Source organism: Myripristis murdjan, chromosome 8 (assembly GCF_902150065.1).
Source record: "Myripristis murdjan chromosome 8, fMyrMur1.1, whole genome shotgun sequence".
NCBI classification, from domain to species: domain Eukaryota; kingdom Metazoa; phylum Chordata; class Actinopteri; order Holocentriformes; family Holocentridae; genus Myripristis; species Myripristis murdjan.
In genome coordinates, this window is record NC_043987.1 from 2,727,810 (window position 1) to 2,748,367 (window position 20,558).

Here is a 20,558-nt window from a genome sequence, read left to right on the forward strand (position 1 = left end):
GCTTTAAGCTGACTGGCTTTAGGCTGACTGCATCATCTCTCACTTAAGTTGAAAAATTTCAAATGGAGTGAATGCCTCTTTGCCTCAGGTTGATCAAACTTGTGTCCATCTCGCTTCATTTGCTGTGCCAGCAGCCATCTATCTCTGTTATACCGTCTCTCTGTCAGTAACTTAACCATTATATCCTGGCAGTTCAAAGTACATCCCAGTGGCACTCAGTCCAATTCATGTGAAGAAGTTTTTCTGTTTATGAAATACTAGTCTGTCCATTCTAGTAGGAATATTATATCAGATTTCACAGTCACCAGTGGTATTGTATGTGTATGTGTGTGTGTGTTTGTGTGTGTGTGTGTGTGAGAGAGAGAGAGAGAGAGAAAGAGAGGGGAGGGAGAGAGAGTGAGAGTGAGTGTGAGATTTGGTTACATGCCATTTCTTAATAATACCATAGGTGGCGATAGCATGGCAAGACTATATTGTAGTGGATTCCAAATCTCACCAAAGAGGAAGACAGAGTAAGGTGTGGCAGCTGGGCTGATTGCCAAAGAAAGATGTCCTCAAACGCAGACACACCTGTAAGTACAGCCACCACTGTTTGGTTAGGAAGAAACACTTAAGAAGACTTGTTTTACTGGTCACCAGGGACTTCACATTGGAACTGAACTGCAGCAAAGCCTCACTCAGTTTCGCTGAATAAAAGTTACCAAGGAATCTTACCATTGTAAAGGTTGCACTAATTTTCAGGTTTTTTAAAAAAATATTTTGCAAATTTCCCTCAACGGAATATTACTGATCCTTTCCTCTTTCTTTTAAATGTGAAATTACACTTAGAAAAGAAGTGTAGTTTGATTTGGCTTTATGTCCAGACTACATTTAAATGTAGCAGTGATGAACATAAGCTTGTATCCAAGTTAACAGAACATTAACCACAAAGAAGCGTGATGGGCCTTTTTGGAATGGGCTGTGGTTTCATAGTCAACATTCATTCACCTTATTTCTGATAAAATGCTGGTTTGCTTATATCTTAATGAATGGTATTTATGCAGTCCTGTGATTTTGTGTTATATGAGACCTCCCAAGTAACAAAAATAATTAGCAACAATGCAACCCAATTTCAGCCAGCTGGAACTAAATGCTTGGCACAACTTCCTCTGCTAGTCAAACTCTGTCTTCTGCATGCCACAGCTGAGCTGCCACCGCCTGCCTCAGGGCAGAATTGCTCAATGGCAGAGTTAGTCATTGCATTTGGTCGATTGACAGCCAACTGAAGGTGGCCCAGTTCTTCTGCTTCTACAAACAATTACAGGCTAAAGTTGACCCATAAACTAGTTAGCCAAAAACTGGGACCAGCCACATACAGAAAAAATAAAGGTGCCAACTGGAATAAAAAATGCTTCTTCAAAGTGATGCTAGAGGAGATCTTTTTCTGGTTTCACAAAGAACGTTTTAAGCCACAGTTCCTTAAAAAACAAATTTTAAAAAATGGTTTAAAGGCCCCTAAAAGTGTCATAAAAACAGTTCTTTGAGGAACCAGCAACAGCTCTTGAAAGAAATGAGAAGGGGAAAGTTACATAAAAGTAGCTGCTAATTCTGTTTTAGTAATTGAAAAATAAAGGTGCCAACTTGGTGTTCAGCTTGTCCCCATGTGAACTAACTGATAGCTTGGATATTCAAAGTAGCTTCACAAACACAAAGACAGGACATCACCATCTGTACCATATTTTCTTCTGTTTCCAACATTCCTGGAAGGGTCCACGTCGTGGTGTGTGTGGGTGTGTGACAGGAAGTTGGTCTTTTAATGGTGCGCCAGTGCTAGAGTTTCCACCAAGCCTGCCTTAGCAAACCAGGAGGGAAGAACAGTATTTGGTCATGAAAGCACTCTGACTTGTGGGAAGTCAGAAATCGGATGTCAGCCATTGAATTTTACAGCCAAGCCACCAGGAGACTTCAGAAGAACCTTCTGGGCCCAGATGGAATTTCTGGGAGTTTCGAACATGGGCTAAACCAGGATCTGACCTGGTATATCTTGTCAGTGAAGCTGCTTTAGAAAGCCATTGCAGTGTATTTAGTCTAGCACAATCATTAATCCGTGTTTGGGCGTCTTTGCCTTGTGTGTGTTTCTACGCAGCGTACTTGCAGAGCTCCAGCATTCACTATTGATTTATCTGCCGGCAAGAGCTTTTCTCCTCTTTGCTGTTCTTTTGGCTTTGCTTCACTTCTCTCCTTTTTTCTCTCTTCCCTTTACCCTACACCAGACAATAATTAAAAGCTTTACAAATGCAATGATACATTTAGAATTGATATGTCAGTTTCATTGTTGCAGATAAAAAGTTAATGACAAGCCTGATACTCAGCACAGTTTGAAATAACCTTTTATCGACAAGCCAACATGACAGTCCATTTCCATAGCTTTTGTTTAATCTCAGCCTTGGCTTCTTTTATTTGTAAAGTTCAGCATTTTTTATGCCATTCCAAGCTGTACACAATATTTTATTGTTGAATTAACAATTTGACAGGATTAAGGCAAAAATGCTAGCCAGGGGGGAAGTCTACCTCAATGGCTTGCTAACTGGTAGCAGGAGGCTAACAGTTAGCATTTGGAGCATCCAGCCAGTATCCAGCACTCAGTAACAATGAGAGGAAGAGAGCACCACTACTGTCCTACAGAACAGCTCGGGGGGGTGGGGGGGTGAAATCATATCACATTTTTCAAAATTGTGAACTATCCCTTTAAGTCCTGTCATTTTACAATGCTCGATTGTTTGTTTAAGGATGTATATTGTTTGTTGGACCTCGTTCTAAGCAGGCCTAATCTTTTAAGGATGCAACATCAGCATACTGTAGTTCTCCATGAGGATTTTTGTGATTATTGTGACCAGTGTTTTTTGCAGGAATTGGTAAAAATCATCACACCTCGAGAAGGAAATGGTGTGTGTTGCAGTGCATGACTGCTGATGTCACTGCAAGACATTAGCCCAGCTGAACAGTTGCTTAGCAACAACCTGGAGAGAGAGGCAGAGAGAGGGAGAGCGAGAGAGAGGGAGGTGTGGCTTTGTCCCGGCAACTGTTGCCAATGCCAGAGCGTCTGTGTGGCTTCAGATCTCAATGACTGAGCTGCAGTGATACGTGTGTGTGTGTGTGTGTTTGTGTGTGCGTGCGCGTGTGTTGTGTGCATGTGTTTGTGAGATGCATTTATTCACGGCTCGTTAACACCTGAACCTTGAACCTGAGGAATACAGTGGATTTTAGTAGCGACTCGACCACACTGGTGTGTGTGTGCTGTCTGGTGCCTTGAGACTGGAGAGGACGCACGTGGCACGCTTATTTGTTTGGTAAGGTGTGCATTTGAGGCTCAGTTTCTCAGTCAGAGAAAATCAGTCAGCAAAAAGCATGTAAATCCAGTAGATCCGGTACATTGAGGAGACAGCCGCCATAGAAGCGGCAGCATCAGATGCCACACAGACAGACATGTGCTGCACAGTGAGTTCATGGGATTGAAGGATTTCTCAAATTGTGTTGTGGATGTAGTGTCCATATCCATGTAGTGGATTCATGGAGCAGGTTAGTTATATTTGAACTAGGGCTGTGTTGTGTGTACTCAGTCAGCTGGGTATGTGCTGGCTTGTTGTGTGTGTGTGTATGTCTGTGTATCAGTGAGTGTAATCCTATGTGCTGCATGTACTTGCATCAAAATCTGTGTGCCTCAGGTTTCCATAATATAAGCCAGTAGTTTATATTAAGGGGACGGACGACCCCCAGGGGTCCTTGAGGGGCTCTAGGGGGTTCTCAGCATAATGAAGAAAAGTTCAGTTTCACTATAATTCAATTCACTAGAAATTATTACCACACAAAAAATGTATAAATGTATGAGCGAACATCACATCATGCTTTAAGCTCACCTCTTTCAATCTGCTCGTCTGTTTTCAACTATGACATCTAAATGCTAGTGAAAATAGTTTTCTTTTTTTTTCTTTCTCTAATTTTCAGATAATTCCCTTGTAATTTTCTTTTAATAACATTAGACTTATGTTCTTTCGTCTTATTTATTTATTTATGCAAATATTTGAGTATTTAATTTGATACTTACAAATTAGCAAATTAGCTGATACATGGCTTAATTTTACTTGGCTTAATTTTTCTAATTGCAAACAGTTTGTTCTTGAATATTTTAGATATATATCTATATATTTTTTTCCCTATTGATTCAGGTAATTTTTTGCTAATTTTCTGGTAATTTGCAATTTTTTTGTTAACTTGCTAAGTGACTTTATTCCCCCATGTTTTTGAAAGAAATCAAATACATTTACTTAGTTTTCAAAGGGCTAAACAATTTACGACAAATCAGTTATCTTTTTTTGATTTCATAGCCATGCCCCCCCTAGGACAAATTCACTTCAAGTTGGGGTCTGTGGCTTAATCCAAGTCAGCAGGATCTGAAAAAGTTTGAAAACCCCTCCTGTAGACTACAGGCAACTGCCAAAATAAACACCTCCACAACACGTAATGCAATAGTGTTGGTGTTTATTTGCTTGATTCACATGATGGCCATAACTGATTTACATTAATGTCATGAGCACTTCATGTGCTCACACCCACAAACAAGCAGATAAAAATAGAAGCTAAATTAACTGATCCTTGGATCAAAAAATAAACAACATGATCTGTTAGTGGCTGTGAGATGAGCACTGCAAGAGAGAGTCCAGAACAAAGGCTACAGTCATATAGTTTTCTGTAGCTAATCATTTTTATACAAGACCTATAGCATGATGGGATGTTAACTGCATAATTATCTTAAGTATCTATGAAAGAACCTGCCCTCAATTCTATTCCTCATCAAGCCTTCAACTCTCTCTCTCTCCCAGACATCCCCCCACATCATCTCAGACAAAAACGTGTATAATTGATGACAGTGTGTGAAAGCCACGTGGCTGTCCTAAGGATAAAGGCTTGGAATGCCAGTAATTTGCTAGAATTTCATATAATTATGCTATAACAGCATGAAACAGCTGGTTGCTAAATGGATCAGCATCAATAACAGTGTTTATAATATTTGATCTGGAGCCCGTTCAGCTCTGCTCATAATGTTGGTCTGTGTTTGACGTTATTTGGACTCTGGCTCAGTGTAGCGTGCTGGGCCAGTGTGAGACAATGCTGCAACTTCAATTTGAATACCTTTGAATACCTACGCAAAATATTCAGAGTACATATAGTATACATATATAGGTTTCTGTCATTTAAAAAGCCACGTCAGTCTGAGCCCAGTCTTCATGACTGAAGTTTATGTGGAACATTCCCCAACAATTAGCTACTGAGATCTGCTGTCACACATGGTATTTAACTGGATGCCTGTCATTTTTATATCAGACCCATTAACATGAGGGAATGTTAACCCTTTGAAACCCAGGAGCCTGTGGACGGGCTTTTATTTTCAAAGGTTTTATTTCAACCTCCAAACAAAATTAATGTCTTGCCTAATTTCTTTCTTCTTCTGTGTTCTTTTTTTTTTTTTTTTTTTTTTTTTTTTCATTTTTTGGGGAGTAATTTTATGGTAATTTTCATATTGTTTTCTCATAATATATTTTCATTGTTACTTTTTGAATTTATTTATTTAGTTATTTATTTTAGTTTATTTAGTTATTATTTTTTTAAATTTTCTGCCTCCCCCCCCCCTCCCCCTTTTTTTTTTTTCAAAATCATGAATTTGCACAGGTTTCGAAGAGTTAATTCCATACTGGTCTCAGCTAGTACGTCTGTGTGGAAGAACCCGCTGTTTACTCATTAACTTATCAGGCCTCCTCCCTTTTTTTAATTTCTCTTTCTCTCGCACACTTAGCCTTTGATCTCAGACAAACAAGTGTATAATTGATGACAGTCAATGACAGCTACTTGGCTGGCCCAAGGACGCCATACCATCTGTGTTGGAATGTTAAACACACACACACGCACACACACACGTACACACTTAGTTTGAAGTACTAAATGAGTAAGCAGAGGGGGAGAGCTGTTTTTGTCTTTGTTTGTGAAAGGGTGTGTACCTTCCCATGATGCTACGGTGGAGTGAGGCCAGACAGACAAGTGCATTATTAATAAATGCACACACACATATACACACTCATCTAGACATGATACATAGATATACTGCCTTTGACTCCCACTCTTGATCGTAACAAATCAATTAGGAGGTACATCATCTATATCCCTGTTTACCCAAATTAACTTCTGGTGCCTAGTTTTAAAATGATTTTTAAAATAAAAATATCATGCTTCCAGTTGAACCTGCACTATGTGATTTCAGAACCTGTTAACAGTCCACGTGTGTTTTGAGAGCATATGAGCTGTAATGATACAAACCAACTTGGATGGACAACCCTTGATGCTGTCTTCAACCCTTTTCTCCTCCTCTCTGAAATTTGCTGCCAACACTTGGATTTTGTTGGATTTTGTCAACAAAATCGTGCTCCTGTGCTCCCATTCCTACAAAACATTCAGGGACATTCATCAGATTTTGATTTTGTAACCGTGAAAAAAAGAGAATTATCATTTTAGTGCCTAAAACATTGGCACTTTGACATACAGTACATTCTTATATTTGTAGTTAACGCCGTTATTTAGTATCAGAATTATAATTTCCATCATCATTTATGTATCAGTTAACACATCAAAAATGCTCTGTTTTAGAGTTTCTGCTTCTGTTCTCTGGTCTCTTTATAAAGTGTTTCACAAAGTGTCTGATTCTGACACAAAATAGCATTGAAAACAAGAAGCAGGGCTTATTCAGCACATCCCGTGTTTTGCTGACAGCTTGTCATAACACAAAATGCCCGAGTTGAGGGCAAATTCAAATTTTCATCGCTGCAGTCTGTGCAACTCCGGCTTCTGAACATGCATCAGATTCTCACCACTAGAGAATATGGTCTTAAGCCCTCATAGCTTTATCAAATTTGTGTTTAAATCATGTAATCATTTCTTTTAGTGTACCAGCCCTTGGAAGGTGAGCCAAAAATTTAATTTGCCATTAATGGTCCATTTTAGGGCCTGACTTGAAAGGACAGTGTGTAATGTGACTGTCCATGCTTTGAGTCTTAATCACTACTTTCATTCTTGTTCAGCTTCCCTTTGTGAATATACTAAAAAGCTAATGTTCTGTGTGTGTTTGTGTGTAGAACGGTGAGGCCAGGCTGGTGCCCCCCATCATCATGTGCACGCGGTCCTACCCAGAATGCAGTGCGTATGGAGAGGGTTGTGGCGCTGATGGGGAGTGTGACATGGACAGCAGCACTGAAAATGCTAATAGTTCGAACTCCTCGGACCTGGGACAGCAAGAGAGGTCAGTCACAACCAAATATCTGCAAATGGCCTGTGGATTAACCTTCAATCAGAGCTTCTATAAATAAACCAGTGGATGTGAGCGCTGATTGCACTTCACTGAAAATAAATGGTGCTCCCTGAAGCTGTTCACAGCAGCAGTCTCGGTAATGAAGTTTGTAGTGAGAAGTCAGGGTGCTTAACATACAAGTGCCAATATTTCTGTCTCACAGGTCCCATGTGTTGCATTTTAACATTGATAAATCTTCACGATATTTATTTTGACACATAGTTTGTAGCATAATTCCTACAAACAGAAGAGAACATCACCAGGAGAAATATCATCTTTTTGATAAATGATGAAACAAAACGTGACCCTTCTTCTATTTCCTGTGGCTGTGTAGTTCTGGCCAGCTGATTGGCTCAGCGTCTGCATCCGTCATCTCAGGGGAGGAGCAGTTTGAGGACTATGGTGAAGGGGAAGATGTGGACTTCACTCCCAGCAGCCCTTGCCCTGATGACGACACCCGAACCAATGGCTTCTCAGACCTGGGGTCCTCCCTGCCCTCCAGGTTGGTCGGGGGTGTAGATTGTTCTTAAAGACTATTGAATGGGAGCTTTCCTCATGTCTACAGAGTCCTGTGCATACACAGCGTCGTGTAAATGGGTTAAACAGACTTTCATCCAGCAGTAGAGCCCCACATCCCAAGTTGTTGCCAAACCCCCACTGGGGCTGAGGCCTAGACAGTGGTATCTCATACTAACTTACTGACTGACTTTTTTCAGAACTAACATAGTAGAGCCCTAGTGGTGACAACATCTATAGACACTAAGATTTATGTGATTCATAAAAATCTCCTAATACCTTACGCTACAAAAACCAGGTTGTTTAAGGACCTACATGCCCCACTTTTCCCCTTTAAACCCACCCCTTGTTATATGGCCAAAATTTCATAAAATGTTTTTCCATGTTTATTTGACAATAATGAAGACAGGAAGACTTGTGATTCCTGTTACATAAGTTATTAGTTTCTCAGTATAGCTGAGGGGAAATGAGTCTTGGTAAAGACAAATAAAACAGCACGTTAATACTAGGAGAGGACAGCGCTTCCTGCTCCTGCCCTTGTGCTGCTGTGGAGATGGAAGTGCAGAAAATTCACCAATGGATTTAAAATTTCAAGGTTCATAAAAGCTGGACTCTCACAAATCACCTTTTTAATAGGCTCTATTCACATTGTGCATAGTAGTTTGTTTGAAATGCTTGTCATAAAGAACCAAGGACATAATTAATTGCATCTATAAATTCTGACATAATTTACCTTTTTTGCATGATTGTTTGCAACGAAATACATTTATGCGCTTCTTTCGCCGCACTGGTAGCCATATCACAGGTTAGACCGCCACAGTAAAGCATTCTGGGATAGATGACCGCTTCGCCTCGATGCTCTACCCTACATGGGAGTGCGTAAAACAGAGTTGTGGGGCAGTGTGGCATGGTCAAGGCGGGTTATTGGGATGCAGCCATAACCTACATAGAAACTGACTATCATCACTCTCATCCAATAGAAGACACCTTCCTGGATTACATCTGTCCTCCTGTCTCAGCATTACTGGCTGGGATTGGACAGGGACACCTACAGTGGTTAGTTTAGGGGACTTTCAGAAAATATTTACACTTAGTTACCAAGAACTAACAGAATCCACCCTCCTTGACTTTTGTTTACTCATTAGCTGAAAGACATATGTAACTTTAAGTTGATGTTACAATACATCAATGTACGTGCTGGAGAAGCCTTGTGGTGAAAACTACACATTTCTGGAGAGGAAAAATTGTTGTATGATAATGCTTTGCTCAGACTGTATTATCTTTCTTTGTACAGAAAAAACCCCTAAATAAACATATTGTTAAAATAATGCTGGGTAGGGGGGTCCAGCAAGCACGGCCTTGGCTGTTCAAGTTTGGAATAGGTTTTGTGTTGGAGAGAGTCTTCATTTCTATTTCCAGCAACCCAATATATATGGCATCTTGCATAGGCCTGTATGAGCATCACGAAGTGGGACTCCCATATTAGAAACATTTCTTATACTGAATTTCTTGAAATAGTTGTAAGCACAAAGCACCATAGACATATTTAAAATTTAAGCTATTAAATACTTAAAGTCATTTATAATAAGGTCTTGAATCTTTGGTACTGTGTCTGTCATGGCACCCACTGCCCCACAAAAATGATCCAACTGTGTGTGTGTGTGTGTGTGTGTGTGGTGTTAATAGCCTATGTAGATAGATAATGTTATTATGTTTTGCAGTGCCGGACAGACTCCTCAGAAGATGCGTCAGCTGTATAACAGTGAGCTGCTGGATGTGTACTGCTCTCAGTGTTGTAAAAAAGTCAACCTGCTGAATGACCTGGAGGCTCGACTTCGAAACCTCAAGGCCAACAGGTACACCGACACACACACACACAGACATGCGTCGACACCAAAAGCCAAAAGAACACTCACAAACACAGAGAAGTGAAGGGAAATAGAAGTGGTAGATAACTTGAGAAATGCAGAATCAAAAGGCTACATTTTAGCTGCTTCAGCATCACCAGTCCTTAACAATACTCAGATTAGCTCCCTGAGACACACACACACACACACACACACACACACACACACACACTGGCATATCACCCAATCCCCCCTCTTCTTCTCTCTTGATACCAGACGATGCACCCACATCAAAGGATGAGTCTGAGCAGTTGCTATGGCAACTGCATCCCAATCTGGCAGGGGGTGGGGGGCTGGGTACAACTTTTGTGGCGGGTATCAGTATAGCAATGGTAACTAGAATCCAGTAACAAAGAACACGAAGCTGAATGCCAGCACGTTTCAGCACATCCTGAATATGCTGTAATCTGTCACATAGTGTTAACTCATCCTTTTCATGTTCCATTGCCATTATTGTGCATTGTATATGAAAATATAAAAATTTTACAAATTCTCCCCCTTTGTCATATAGGATAGATCATACTGTCTTTCTGTATCAGTAAGTTGTGATGTTACTATGCTAGTGTTACTAGATACTGTTGAGGTGGATTTCACCCCATCTAACAATTTTAAAAATAACTGCCTTAATCCACTCAAAGAAGATTTAACATCATTTTACAAGTGTTGCTTTATGAAACTAAAATGTACATATGACCTATACCTAGTGCACATAAACAATATTTTTGCTCAGACTGCTGTTTAAAGCTATATTTCCTGTTGACAACATCAGGCAAAGATCCAGTAACTTTTGTTCAAGAAACACGCCATTTGAGCTATAAAAAAAAATCTCTTACACCTCATCAGACTCAAATTTTGTTTACTTAACAATTTGAGTGGGTTAAGACAGTTATTTTTCCAAATGTGGAAGTCCACTTGAATGGCAGGAGGCTAACAGTTAGCATTTGGAGCATCCAGCCAGTATCCAGCACTCAGTAACAATGAGAGACATGTGTTTGCTATGTGCTCTGACAAAACAAACACACATGGACCTCCATTTGCTTTTACATTCCTTTATACTTATATTCAAAATTCTGCCAGTTTCTTGCCAGCTGATCTGGCATGCATGTTTGTCCTAGTACAGTGTTTGCACATGTGTTTGTCTAAGTCACAGAGTTTTTTTCTCTTGTGTTTCAGTCCCAATAGAAAGATTTCCAGCACAGCGTTTGGACGGTGAGTGACCTGACTTTCCCAACAGCTATCGGCTCATATGCTAAAATCACATTTATTCATCAATATATTGTGTTTTTCCCCACATCTGGCAAGATGTTGACACTTCTCTCCCTCCCCTTCCAGTCAGCTGTTCCAGGCCAACCACAATGTGTTTGGTTCCAGTCAAGGCAGCAGTACAGAGGATCTGTTCACAGACAGCATCGACTCCTGTGACCTTGACATCACAGAGAAGGTGCTAACACACACACACACACACACACACACACACACACACACAAGGTACATATAGCAGTGTTGAAGAAGCTTGCTAAAGTTCTCTGCTAGAAATATTTTTATAATAATAGTGATCCTTGTTAACATGACACCTCCAATGTATATACATACACACATAAATACATTGCACACCCAATGTATTTGTATGTTTTTTTTCTGGTAAATATGATAAAAAAAAATAAATAAAAGCAGCCCATTTCAGCATCAGGTGTCTTCCAGCTGGTGTAGAGTGAGTATTAAGCATGGCTCTCTCCTCCAGGTCAGTTATCTAGAGAAGAAAGTGACAGAGTTGGAGAGTGACAGTCTGGCCAATGGAGACCTCAAGTCTAAGCTCAAACAGGAGAACACACAGCTGGTTCACAGGTAGGAAAACACACACACACTGGTGATTACAGTTATTTGTCTTAGTACTTTTAGGTTGTGTCGTCCTAGCCCGAGGTGACTATGCAGAAATTTCCTGCTAGATCGACTTTCCAATTCAAAGAAAAATAACAGGAGGAGAGCTGCTTAATTTCCTCAAGAATGGGTACTGGGACTTGTGTTGTTGTTTTTCTGTATTTGCATAATCTGCCTTCTTCAAGTTTGTTTAGGCCTGTGTGCTAAACATTGTATTTTGTGAGCTGTTTTGCTATTGGAAGAGATTAGAGAGACACAAATACAGTATTGTGGATTAGCAGCCCAGAGAAGCACAGAGGATGAGGATGTTTCACCACAGGTAACTATCAACACATTTTTATTCCTAGGGTGTCATATACTGACACTTTGTCAGGCCTCTGCATCTGATACCAACATCGAAGGCCCCTTTTTGTGTTTGCCTTTGGTGTCAGGATGAGATGCACCAGGCTTTTTCACTTTGAGTGTCATGTGGTTAGCTGTAGGTATAAAAAGGGCCAACATGGAAACTTGGTCATGTGCAACTAGGTCTCACACCAAAAGCAAGAGGTATCACTCTGCCTCATTACCGGTTTCCAGTGAAGCTTGATTCCCACAGGAATCGAACTCATGGCCCCAGGCTCATGGTCCTGTGGCTTCTACCCCCACCATCCACCCTGAATGCCTCCCTAGCCCGACTTTCTCGCTCTTAATACTACGTCACCACCTCCCACGTCTCATACTGACGTCAAATGGTCCCCTTGGCATCGGTATCAGGCATTGAGGGGTGCTTTTGGTGTCAGTATCCAATGCAGACGTGCATGACAAAGTTCAGTATTGGACACCCTGGGAATGAGAAAGGGCTGTAACTATATCCAACCCAACACTCTACCAAAGCTCAATTTTGCTTTCAAGTGATAGTTCAGGTTCTTATACATATAGTAGTATGTACAGTATCCTCCAAGTAAGACCCATAAACTCCCTCCCTGTTGTGAGAACAAGCATTTCACCAGGACTGTTCCGCTCTAAAATGAGCGACATGTACCTGGGCCGGCAAACAACATGACTATCAGCTGAAAAAAGGCTTTGAAAGATGCACAACAAGACACATTTCTTTAGGATTCATTACCGACGCACACTTCCAGCCCCCTTGCTAACTGCTGGAACCACTTTCTGTATTACTGTGCAATGACTTCACCTATCAGGTGTGCAAACAAACATGCAGCACTGAGGAGAGCTTTGGGTTACAGCTCAAAATCATGTTTGTTGGGCAAGTTCCCAAAATGTGACCTTATTGTGTAGAGAAAAATATTGTCTGCCATATTCACATCGGTGAGTCTTACGAGTCTTGCAGGAGTACATTTATTTAAACGACCATTTTTCTTGAGATTTAGTTTGAGGTTTGTTTGAAGAACTTGAGGAAGAGCCTGAAAATGCATCTCAGACCACATAAACCCTGAACCTCTTGTTTTTCTCACTGCAACACATTACTTAACGCTTGGCTTTGTAGGTGTGTTGCTTCCTCCAGTGTGCTTCCTTCCAACTGGCAACGCATGTTGGCACGCAGTTGCCAAGATCACCAGACCCTGACAGTGCAATTTTATGTTTTTCAAAATTATTGTTGTTTTGAGTGCTTGTATTAATGCCAAAAATCATATTGAGATCTCTGTTGTTTTGTTATGCTTTATTGCCTTGCCTTGTGAGATGATTCTAATGAAGAGATTTGAAAGAGTATATAGGGTTAGTGTTAGTTCAGCCTTATGGGCGGGGCTTTGGTTATATAAGGCGCCACTTTGACAGGCATGACTTAATTTGGTCATAGAGCAGGTAGGACAGACCTTATATTCCTTTGATTACTGCACAGAGCTTATCAGCAACTCATAAATAGTTTTCATACACAGCAATTTTTCAGTCCTCATGAAAATATTTTTGTCTTTTGTAAGTATCAGCTTTAACATTGTGTGTGTGTGTGTGTGTGTGTGTGTGTGTGTGTGTGTGCGCGCCTGTGTGTGCATCGCTCAGGGTCCATGAGCTGGAGGAGCAGGTGAAGGATGCAGAGACGAGGGCAGATCAAACGTTGGAGGAGGAGATGAGGAGGCACCGGGAGGCCTACAGCAAGATGGACAGAGACAGAAACACTGAGATAGAACTGCTCAGTAACAGGTGTAAACACACACACACACACACACACATAGTGAAGCTGGACTTCTGCCATAACCAGTAGCTGGAGCATTAGCTCTGTGGTTGCCACATGTTTATGTGTTAGGCAGCAATGCCACTTTAATCATTGTCAAGCTTGTCACACTTGTTCGACTTGTCAGATTTTACAGGTCATGGTCTTGCCATTAGAAATGTGACTGCAACTACTTGTTCTCTATCATTTTCCATCACGTGCTTACCTTCATACCATTTGTGTGTAGGGTAATGCAGCTGGAGGAGGAAAATGGAGAGATGAAGTTAAATGTGTGCAGACTCAAGTCTCAGACAGAGAAACTGGACCAGGTGAGTATGATTCACATAGCACAGTGTATTTGGTTAGTTAAAAAAGGCTTAAAGGGATATGTTCATTTGGCATAATTTCACATTACCTTTTAGCTGTTATGTAGTAATAGTGCTATCTTCCACTGTGGAGGAAGCTGCTCAAATGTGTTTGTATGACTGTTGAATTTGATTATAAGGGCTTAGAGTGGCTTTGATTATTTCATGGTTTGTGCCAGCGCCTGAGAGACTATTAATGGGAAAAAAAATCTGAGTCAGGCACAGCCGTAATGGTCACATATACACTGGGGTGCACATGGAAGATGGCTTAACAATGTGCAGAAGTCATTTCCCATTTGTTTTGGGGTTTTTTTGTGTTACTATGTCCTGCCCTCTCTTCCCTCCAGGAGAAGCAAAAGATGACGGACAAACTGGAGGATACTAGTCTGAGGCTGAAGGATGAAATGGACCTTTACAGGAAGATGATGGACAAGCTGTGGCACAACCGCCACGAGTTCCAAAAGGAGAAGGAGGCTATGCAGGAGGTGGGCCACTCTCTACCTTTGTCCCTATAGTTTATGCTTCATAGTAGCTTCATTATTTCCCCCAATGGTATGTGGTATGTGAAAAATATGTCATCATCATGCTGCGTATCTGTTGGCATGTGTGGAGACATTCCTTGGACCCAGTAACTCAAGAGCAATACATTCTAGCAGCTTTGTACTTACACTACCAGTTCCCCCATAGAATAACTGATTGCATAAAATATGCATATTAATGAGAAAAAAAAATTATCTTGAAATTTCTGTAAACAGATGCCGAGTTCATACAGAGACAGTCTATATAGGCAGATCTTCCACCTGTAAGAAAATGTCAGGGCACCTCAAGGGGGGACACATCAGTTCTGTAGATTACAATAATTTGAAATGAAATGAATGCAATCTGAAACTGTTTAGGAAAAAAAAAAGTGCTTTCATTATTCCAACGTCTCCCGATCAACTCCCCCCAGCTAATCGATGATCTCCGTCGGGAGCTGGACCACCTGCAGTTGTTTAAGCTTGAGATGGAACATCCAGGGAAGGGCAGAGGGTTGTCCGAGTACAACGCCAAGACCAGGGAGATAGAACTAGAGCATGAAGTCAAGAGACTCAAACAGGTATGCACTAACACACATGCACACAAACCGATGTCCTTCTGAGGGCCGTCCATTCACCGCATTCATTCCCAAGCTGTAAACACTCATAAAAATGCTTCATTTCTGATGAAAACCACACAGAGAATAATTATAAACATCAATCAAAGACGTAGCATCTAATTTATACAATACTGCTCTAGCAATGTACATAAATAAGCAAAGACAAAATGCAGAATGACATTACAGTCAATCATGAGCCGTAATCACATTACAGTTACTGATCTTATAAAATTAAAAATTAAGTTGCATAAGCATGGGACCCCAAGTTAGTATAGCAGTTAACAATAGGCCACTGATTAAATCAGTTCTGCCTGGTTGTGATGATATTGGCTGGTGCAACAGGTTGGATCAATACACTCCTGTGGTAATTGTGACAGATGAGTGCAGATAGTCAGGGAGGTCATTACAGACAAAATCCAGTCTCCTCCCAATCATGTTCTTTTATCTGTTCTCAGTTGGGAGAATATCATATTATGTGACCTGAGGTGAGTATGCCCCCATCAGTCTGCCTCCTTATTTTTATTCCTGTCCGCTGAAGGCAATGAGCAATTGAATTTTACACGGCCTATAGTCCGTAGACATGAAGACTGATGAAGGAAACTTCTCACCACTTTGAATGATATAACTCAGTGACGTGAACTTGTTTGCCTCCAAGCACGTTTGGAAGGATGACCACTTCCGGCTGTGCTGACAGTCCATTTGCAGCACAAAGTTTAGAAAGGTTCAATGTATCCCTCATCCACTAGTCAGCTATGAACTTTTCTTTCAGCAATTCAAGTTTGTCCACCTATACATTGCTCTCTCTGTCTCCCTCTGTCCCCCAGGAGAACCATAAGCTGCGAGATCAGAACGATGACCTGAACGCACAGATCCTCAGTCTGAGTTTGTATGAGGCCAAGAACCTGTTTGCCTGTCACACCAAGGCACAGTGCCTGGCGGCTGAGATTGACAACGCCTCCAGGGATGAGGTGCGTGCTTACTATGGAATCTAATTTCAACAGGAAAATGAAGGAGCTATGAAGTGACTTAAGGGTTCACACATGATGGATTAATCAACATGTCCTGCCCAAGCCTTTGTGGTAATTTTGTTTTCCAAAACTGCTAGCATCTCTGATCCAATGAAGGAAGTTGGGTCCATGTCCATGTACATAGCAAAAGTTTAGTCTATGCTCATCTGTGCTTTTGAAAACCACCTCAGGCTGGTTCATTGGACAGGAATTCTGCTCACAGAGCTCACTGATTGTCTGAAGCACCAGGATACCCAATCATAGACCTTTTCGATCAGCAAGAAACTGGTTCCATTCGGTTTATGAACCTAATTTTGATCCGTTCTGAGCAGTTCAACCAAAAATAAATTGGTACTGAATCTGAAAAGTTGCTTCCCAGCTGGAACCAAAAAATAATAGAAACTGAAGTAGGAACTGTGATAACAGCAAAATTTCAACAGGAAAATGAAGGAGCCTTGTGTTTGGCTAAAGGGATACTTAACCCATAATGGATTAGATTTGTATCATGTACTCACTGTGTGCCGTCTTGAATCTTTTAAAGGAGAAAGATTTACTCGCAAGCCGCTAACATTGCTCACTCAAACGCTAGCATCTCTGATCCAATGGAATAACCTGTCAGTTCAAAAAGCTCACACTCATCAGGCAGTATAATCCAAGTCTCCAGTATCCACCTTTAAGCTCAGTAATTCCCAAACATAGATTTTTGCTCAAATCATGCTCCCAAGACAAGAATCTTCTTCAGAATCCTCATATATGAAGCATGTAGCGTGGGTTGGACCATGGACTGTGTAGTGACAAAAATACCTTGACTTGGACTGAATGAGTGAGGACATTGAAAAATCACTGAGTACGCTTACATGCACACCATATTCTGATTCGGGTCAATAAGCTGTCGCTATTTGTGTGTTTTGTCCCATCGATATACTCCATGATATTTAAGTCTTTCATTAGCTGAAGGCAGACTGCAGTCTCCTGGCTCTTGATGTTTTTCGCCACATCATTCTCCCTGCTTGCAGTAACTACAGCAACAAAGACGCCCCAGGATCCCTTGCGAATCGAGCATGCGCAGACGTAACTGAATATTCCGAGTAATACAGGAATATGGTGTGCATGTAAACGTGGTCACTGTTTTGAGTGAAGTGATTCAGTGAAAGAGGGTCCAATAACCCAACAACAGTCAACACGTTTCGACCATATCGTTGCACACCCTGATGACGATGATGTAGTTGACACATTCTTACTTTTTGTCACAGTTACATTGCCTCAAACTGTTTTGTCAATGAATTCCAGCTGTGAAAAACAGTCCAACAGTAATTTTTAACTGTTGAATATTACCTTCCCTCATCCTGGAAGACCACCTGAGTATTTTTCACATTTCTTTTCACTGCCCTTGCCATCATTTTCTCAATGTTTGACCCAGTGCAGCACTCCCAGTCCCTTACTTTTCATGTTTGCATTTTGACCAGATCCAAACTTCTTCTTCTAGATGTTCATCTCTCTCTCTCTCTCTCTCTCTCTCTCTCTCTCTCTCTCTGTCACACAGCTGGTAGAGGCTTTGAAGGAGCAGGAGGAGATCAACTTCCGTCTGAGGCAGTACATGGACAAGATCATTCTGGCCATTCTCGACCATAACCCCTCCATCTTGGAGATCAAGAGTTAAACACACACACACACACAAAATCTTGCATTGCTGTACTTGTGGGGGACCTTCCGCTGAATTGCATTAATTTGTCAACCCTGAAACTGAAGCTCAAATTCTGAAATGACCCAACTATCCCCACTTTTTGTGACCAAAACCGAAAGAGTTCCTCTCAAATGCACTTATAAAGCAGCAGATGACCACATCCATTAGAAAAAGACAGTGTTTATCTGTCAGTCTGTTAGTCTCTGTTTAGATTCTGTGCCACGCTTCATCCATCTGGTGATGCTTTATCGTTGTATCGTTAAAACAAGCGTCGACTGTTGCAGTTGGAGGGAACTGACTTGAAAAAAGTATTTCGACGTTCACTTTACCTTCTGTAGACACACTACCTCAGCAATGTGACTGCTGTGTATTGAAAACAGAACTACTGATATTAACTGGGCTGTCACTCACTGGGGAGGGTCACTTGTTGAAAAATCAGTTGGTTTAGCGTTCCTCGGTGAAAGTAACAGCAGTTATGTTTTGTCCACATTTGACTTTCTGGTTTATCAGCTAGCGCTCAAGTCTCCATCTAAGACTGGTCTTTCTCTACATTGTGTGTAGAAATATGAAGGTAGTGTATCCAGTTTTTTTCTCAATACATCATGCATCAGTGTCACTTAATTGAATATTTAAATATTTTCCACTGAAATTCACACCCACAGTTGACCTCATTCATGTGGTGGCCATTTTGAACACTCAAAGTGGGAAACTTGCCCGGAAGACGGACGTATATAGCATCTAAAACTCACAATTTTTCAACATGTTAACTGAGAACTTGCATATATGTAACAGTTTTATTCATTTGTACTCACAAGAACAACATACAGTATGAAACAACACAAATTTAGCAGAGTTAGCCAGCTAGTGTACTGTTAGTAAACCGTTACCCCGTAAACGTGGCTAGCCTTTGGTAACTAGTGCTAATAGGCCAAAAATAATAGTTAAATATATTAGTTTCTACTATTTTTCAGTGTGAATCAGTGAAATGATAAATGTTTTTATGATGCACAGAGCTGCCGGTCTGACTCTTAACATAAGAGTGTCCCACCCCGACTTTTCAAAATGGCTGCCAAGTGAATAGAGTCAGTGTAGTTGAATTTAGGTAGATTAGCTAGCTAGGCATCAGTTGCTTCACAGTATAAAGATAATCGCACGGTGGTGTCACCATGAAGACGGGGTAGTGAGTTGCTATAGTGAGCACTATATTACTTAACAGTTAAGACTAGTTTTGCTCCATTGCACAAATTGTTCACTTGGTGATTTTTTTTAAAAAACTAGTTTCTTTGCATGTTCTCTCACGAGTTGTGTGCCTTTGAATATAAGAAAATATCATGGGAAAACAAAAATGTTTCACAAGTCCAGCTATGATTTTGTCCATGGTTGCCATTGTAAGTGAGCTGTTTTTATATCTCGACACTTTGCTTTCTGACACATTATTTGTGTTTTCATACATTGTAAATGTTGTACAGAATCTAGTTACTATTTGTATTTATGTGCAATTCATTCAGCTTATTAAAAAAAAAGAGGCTCTTTTAACGTTTTATGACACAAAAATAATGAGGACAAAATATAACTTAGAGATTATAGTATGTGTGAACTTGAAATATATAGCACACTGAAAAGACAATGTCATAGCCAAAGTATATACTGGGAAGATTCCTGTCATGGTGTAAAACAGTTGGAAAAAAAAAAAGACTTAAAAAGTCTGTTTTGTTTATGTGCCACAGACAGACAGGACTGTAGGTCAGTCTGTAGATGCAGATTGCGATGTAGCCTGTCACAAGTCACTGATGTATCAGATCACTACCGGTTTGTTTAGTTTGTTTTTCACTTGTGTACTGTAGACACTACAGTGGATGACCATGTTGTACACACTGGATGTGTAAATAAAATCCATTGGCTCTGGCATGACCAACAGCCGTGTCTTTGTGTGTGGTCTCACTTCAGTGATGTCCTGTGTCTGAGCAGGCAGGACACAAACAAACAAAAACAACTGTATTCTTCAGTCACTACGACAGTGGTTTTCAAAGTGGGGTACAGGGACCACCTGGGGCAGCTTTCAAAGGGTTAATCCTTTGAAAGCTGCACAAATTCACATGATTTCTTTCAAAAACATGGGGAAGAGGGGTGGGTGATGAGCAGATCTGCTGGAAATGACCTCAAAATTAGCAAGACATTAGTATAGCATTACAAGAAAATGACCAGAAAATTACCACTACTATCACCACCACCACAACAACAACAACAACTACTACAGTCACTACTACTACTAATAGTACTACTACACGACTGCAATTGCTGCCACTGCTACAACCACTACTGCTATTATAACTAATAATAATAATAACAATAATAATGATGATGATGATAATAATGATAATAATAATAATAATAATAATAATAATAATAGTAACAATAATAATATTTTTCCCAAATATGTTTGGGGTAATTTTTTTCAGGTTATGAGACAATTACCAAAAAATCAAAATACAGTCAATTTTATTAAGAGGGTGAAATAAAAAGTTTTAAAACACAAGCCTGTCCA

The 20,558-nt window shown here is 40.5% G+C and overlaps 1 protein-coding gene across 2 annotated transcripts in view; it reads left to right on the forward strand.

Annotated features, from left to right (window-relative positions):
* rab11fip4a (RAB11 family interacting protein 4 (class II) a) overlaps positions 1 to 19,930 on the forward strand; it is a 42,378-nt gene extending 22,448 nt beyond the window's left edge. Inside the window, exons 1-13 of one of the 2 annotated variants that reach the window (XM_030058689.1) lie at positions 489 to 572; positions 7,161 to 7,324; positions 7,707 to 7,874; positions 9,610 to 9,744; positions 10,969 to 11,004; positions 11,128 to 11,236; positions 11,537 to 11,640; positions 13,672 to 13,812; positions 14,070 to 14,151; positions 14,535 to 14,672; positions 15,137 to 15,283; positions 16,147 to 16,290; positions 17,873 to 19,930. In XM_030058689.1, coding sequence (XP_029914549.1) covers positions 549 to 572; positions 7,161 to 7,324; positions 7,707 to 7,874; positions 9,610 to 9,744; positions 10,969 to 11,004; positions 11,128 to 11,236; positions 11,537 to 11,640; positions 13,672 to 13,812; positions 14,070 to 14,151; positions 14,535 to 14,672; positions 15,137 to 15,283; positions 16,147 to 16,290; positions 17,873 to 17,989 — 1,509 coding nt within the window. In that variant the 5' untranslated portion in view covers positions 489 to 548 and the 3' untranslated portion in view covers positions 17,990 to 19,930. Of the gene's footprint in view, positions 1 to 488; positions 573 to 7,160; positions 7,325 to 7,706; positions 7,875 to 9,609; positions 9,745 to 10,968; positions 11,005 to 11,127; positions 11,237 to 11,536; positions 11,641 to 13,671; positions 13,813 to 14,069; positions 14,152 to 14,534; positions 14,673 to 15,136; positions 15,284 to 16,146; positions 16,291 to 17,872 lie in introns of those variants that run through there. The other variant, XM_030058688.1, reaches the window with a different exon arrangement.
* Positions 19,931 to 20,558: the final 628 nt, after the last annotated feature.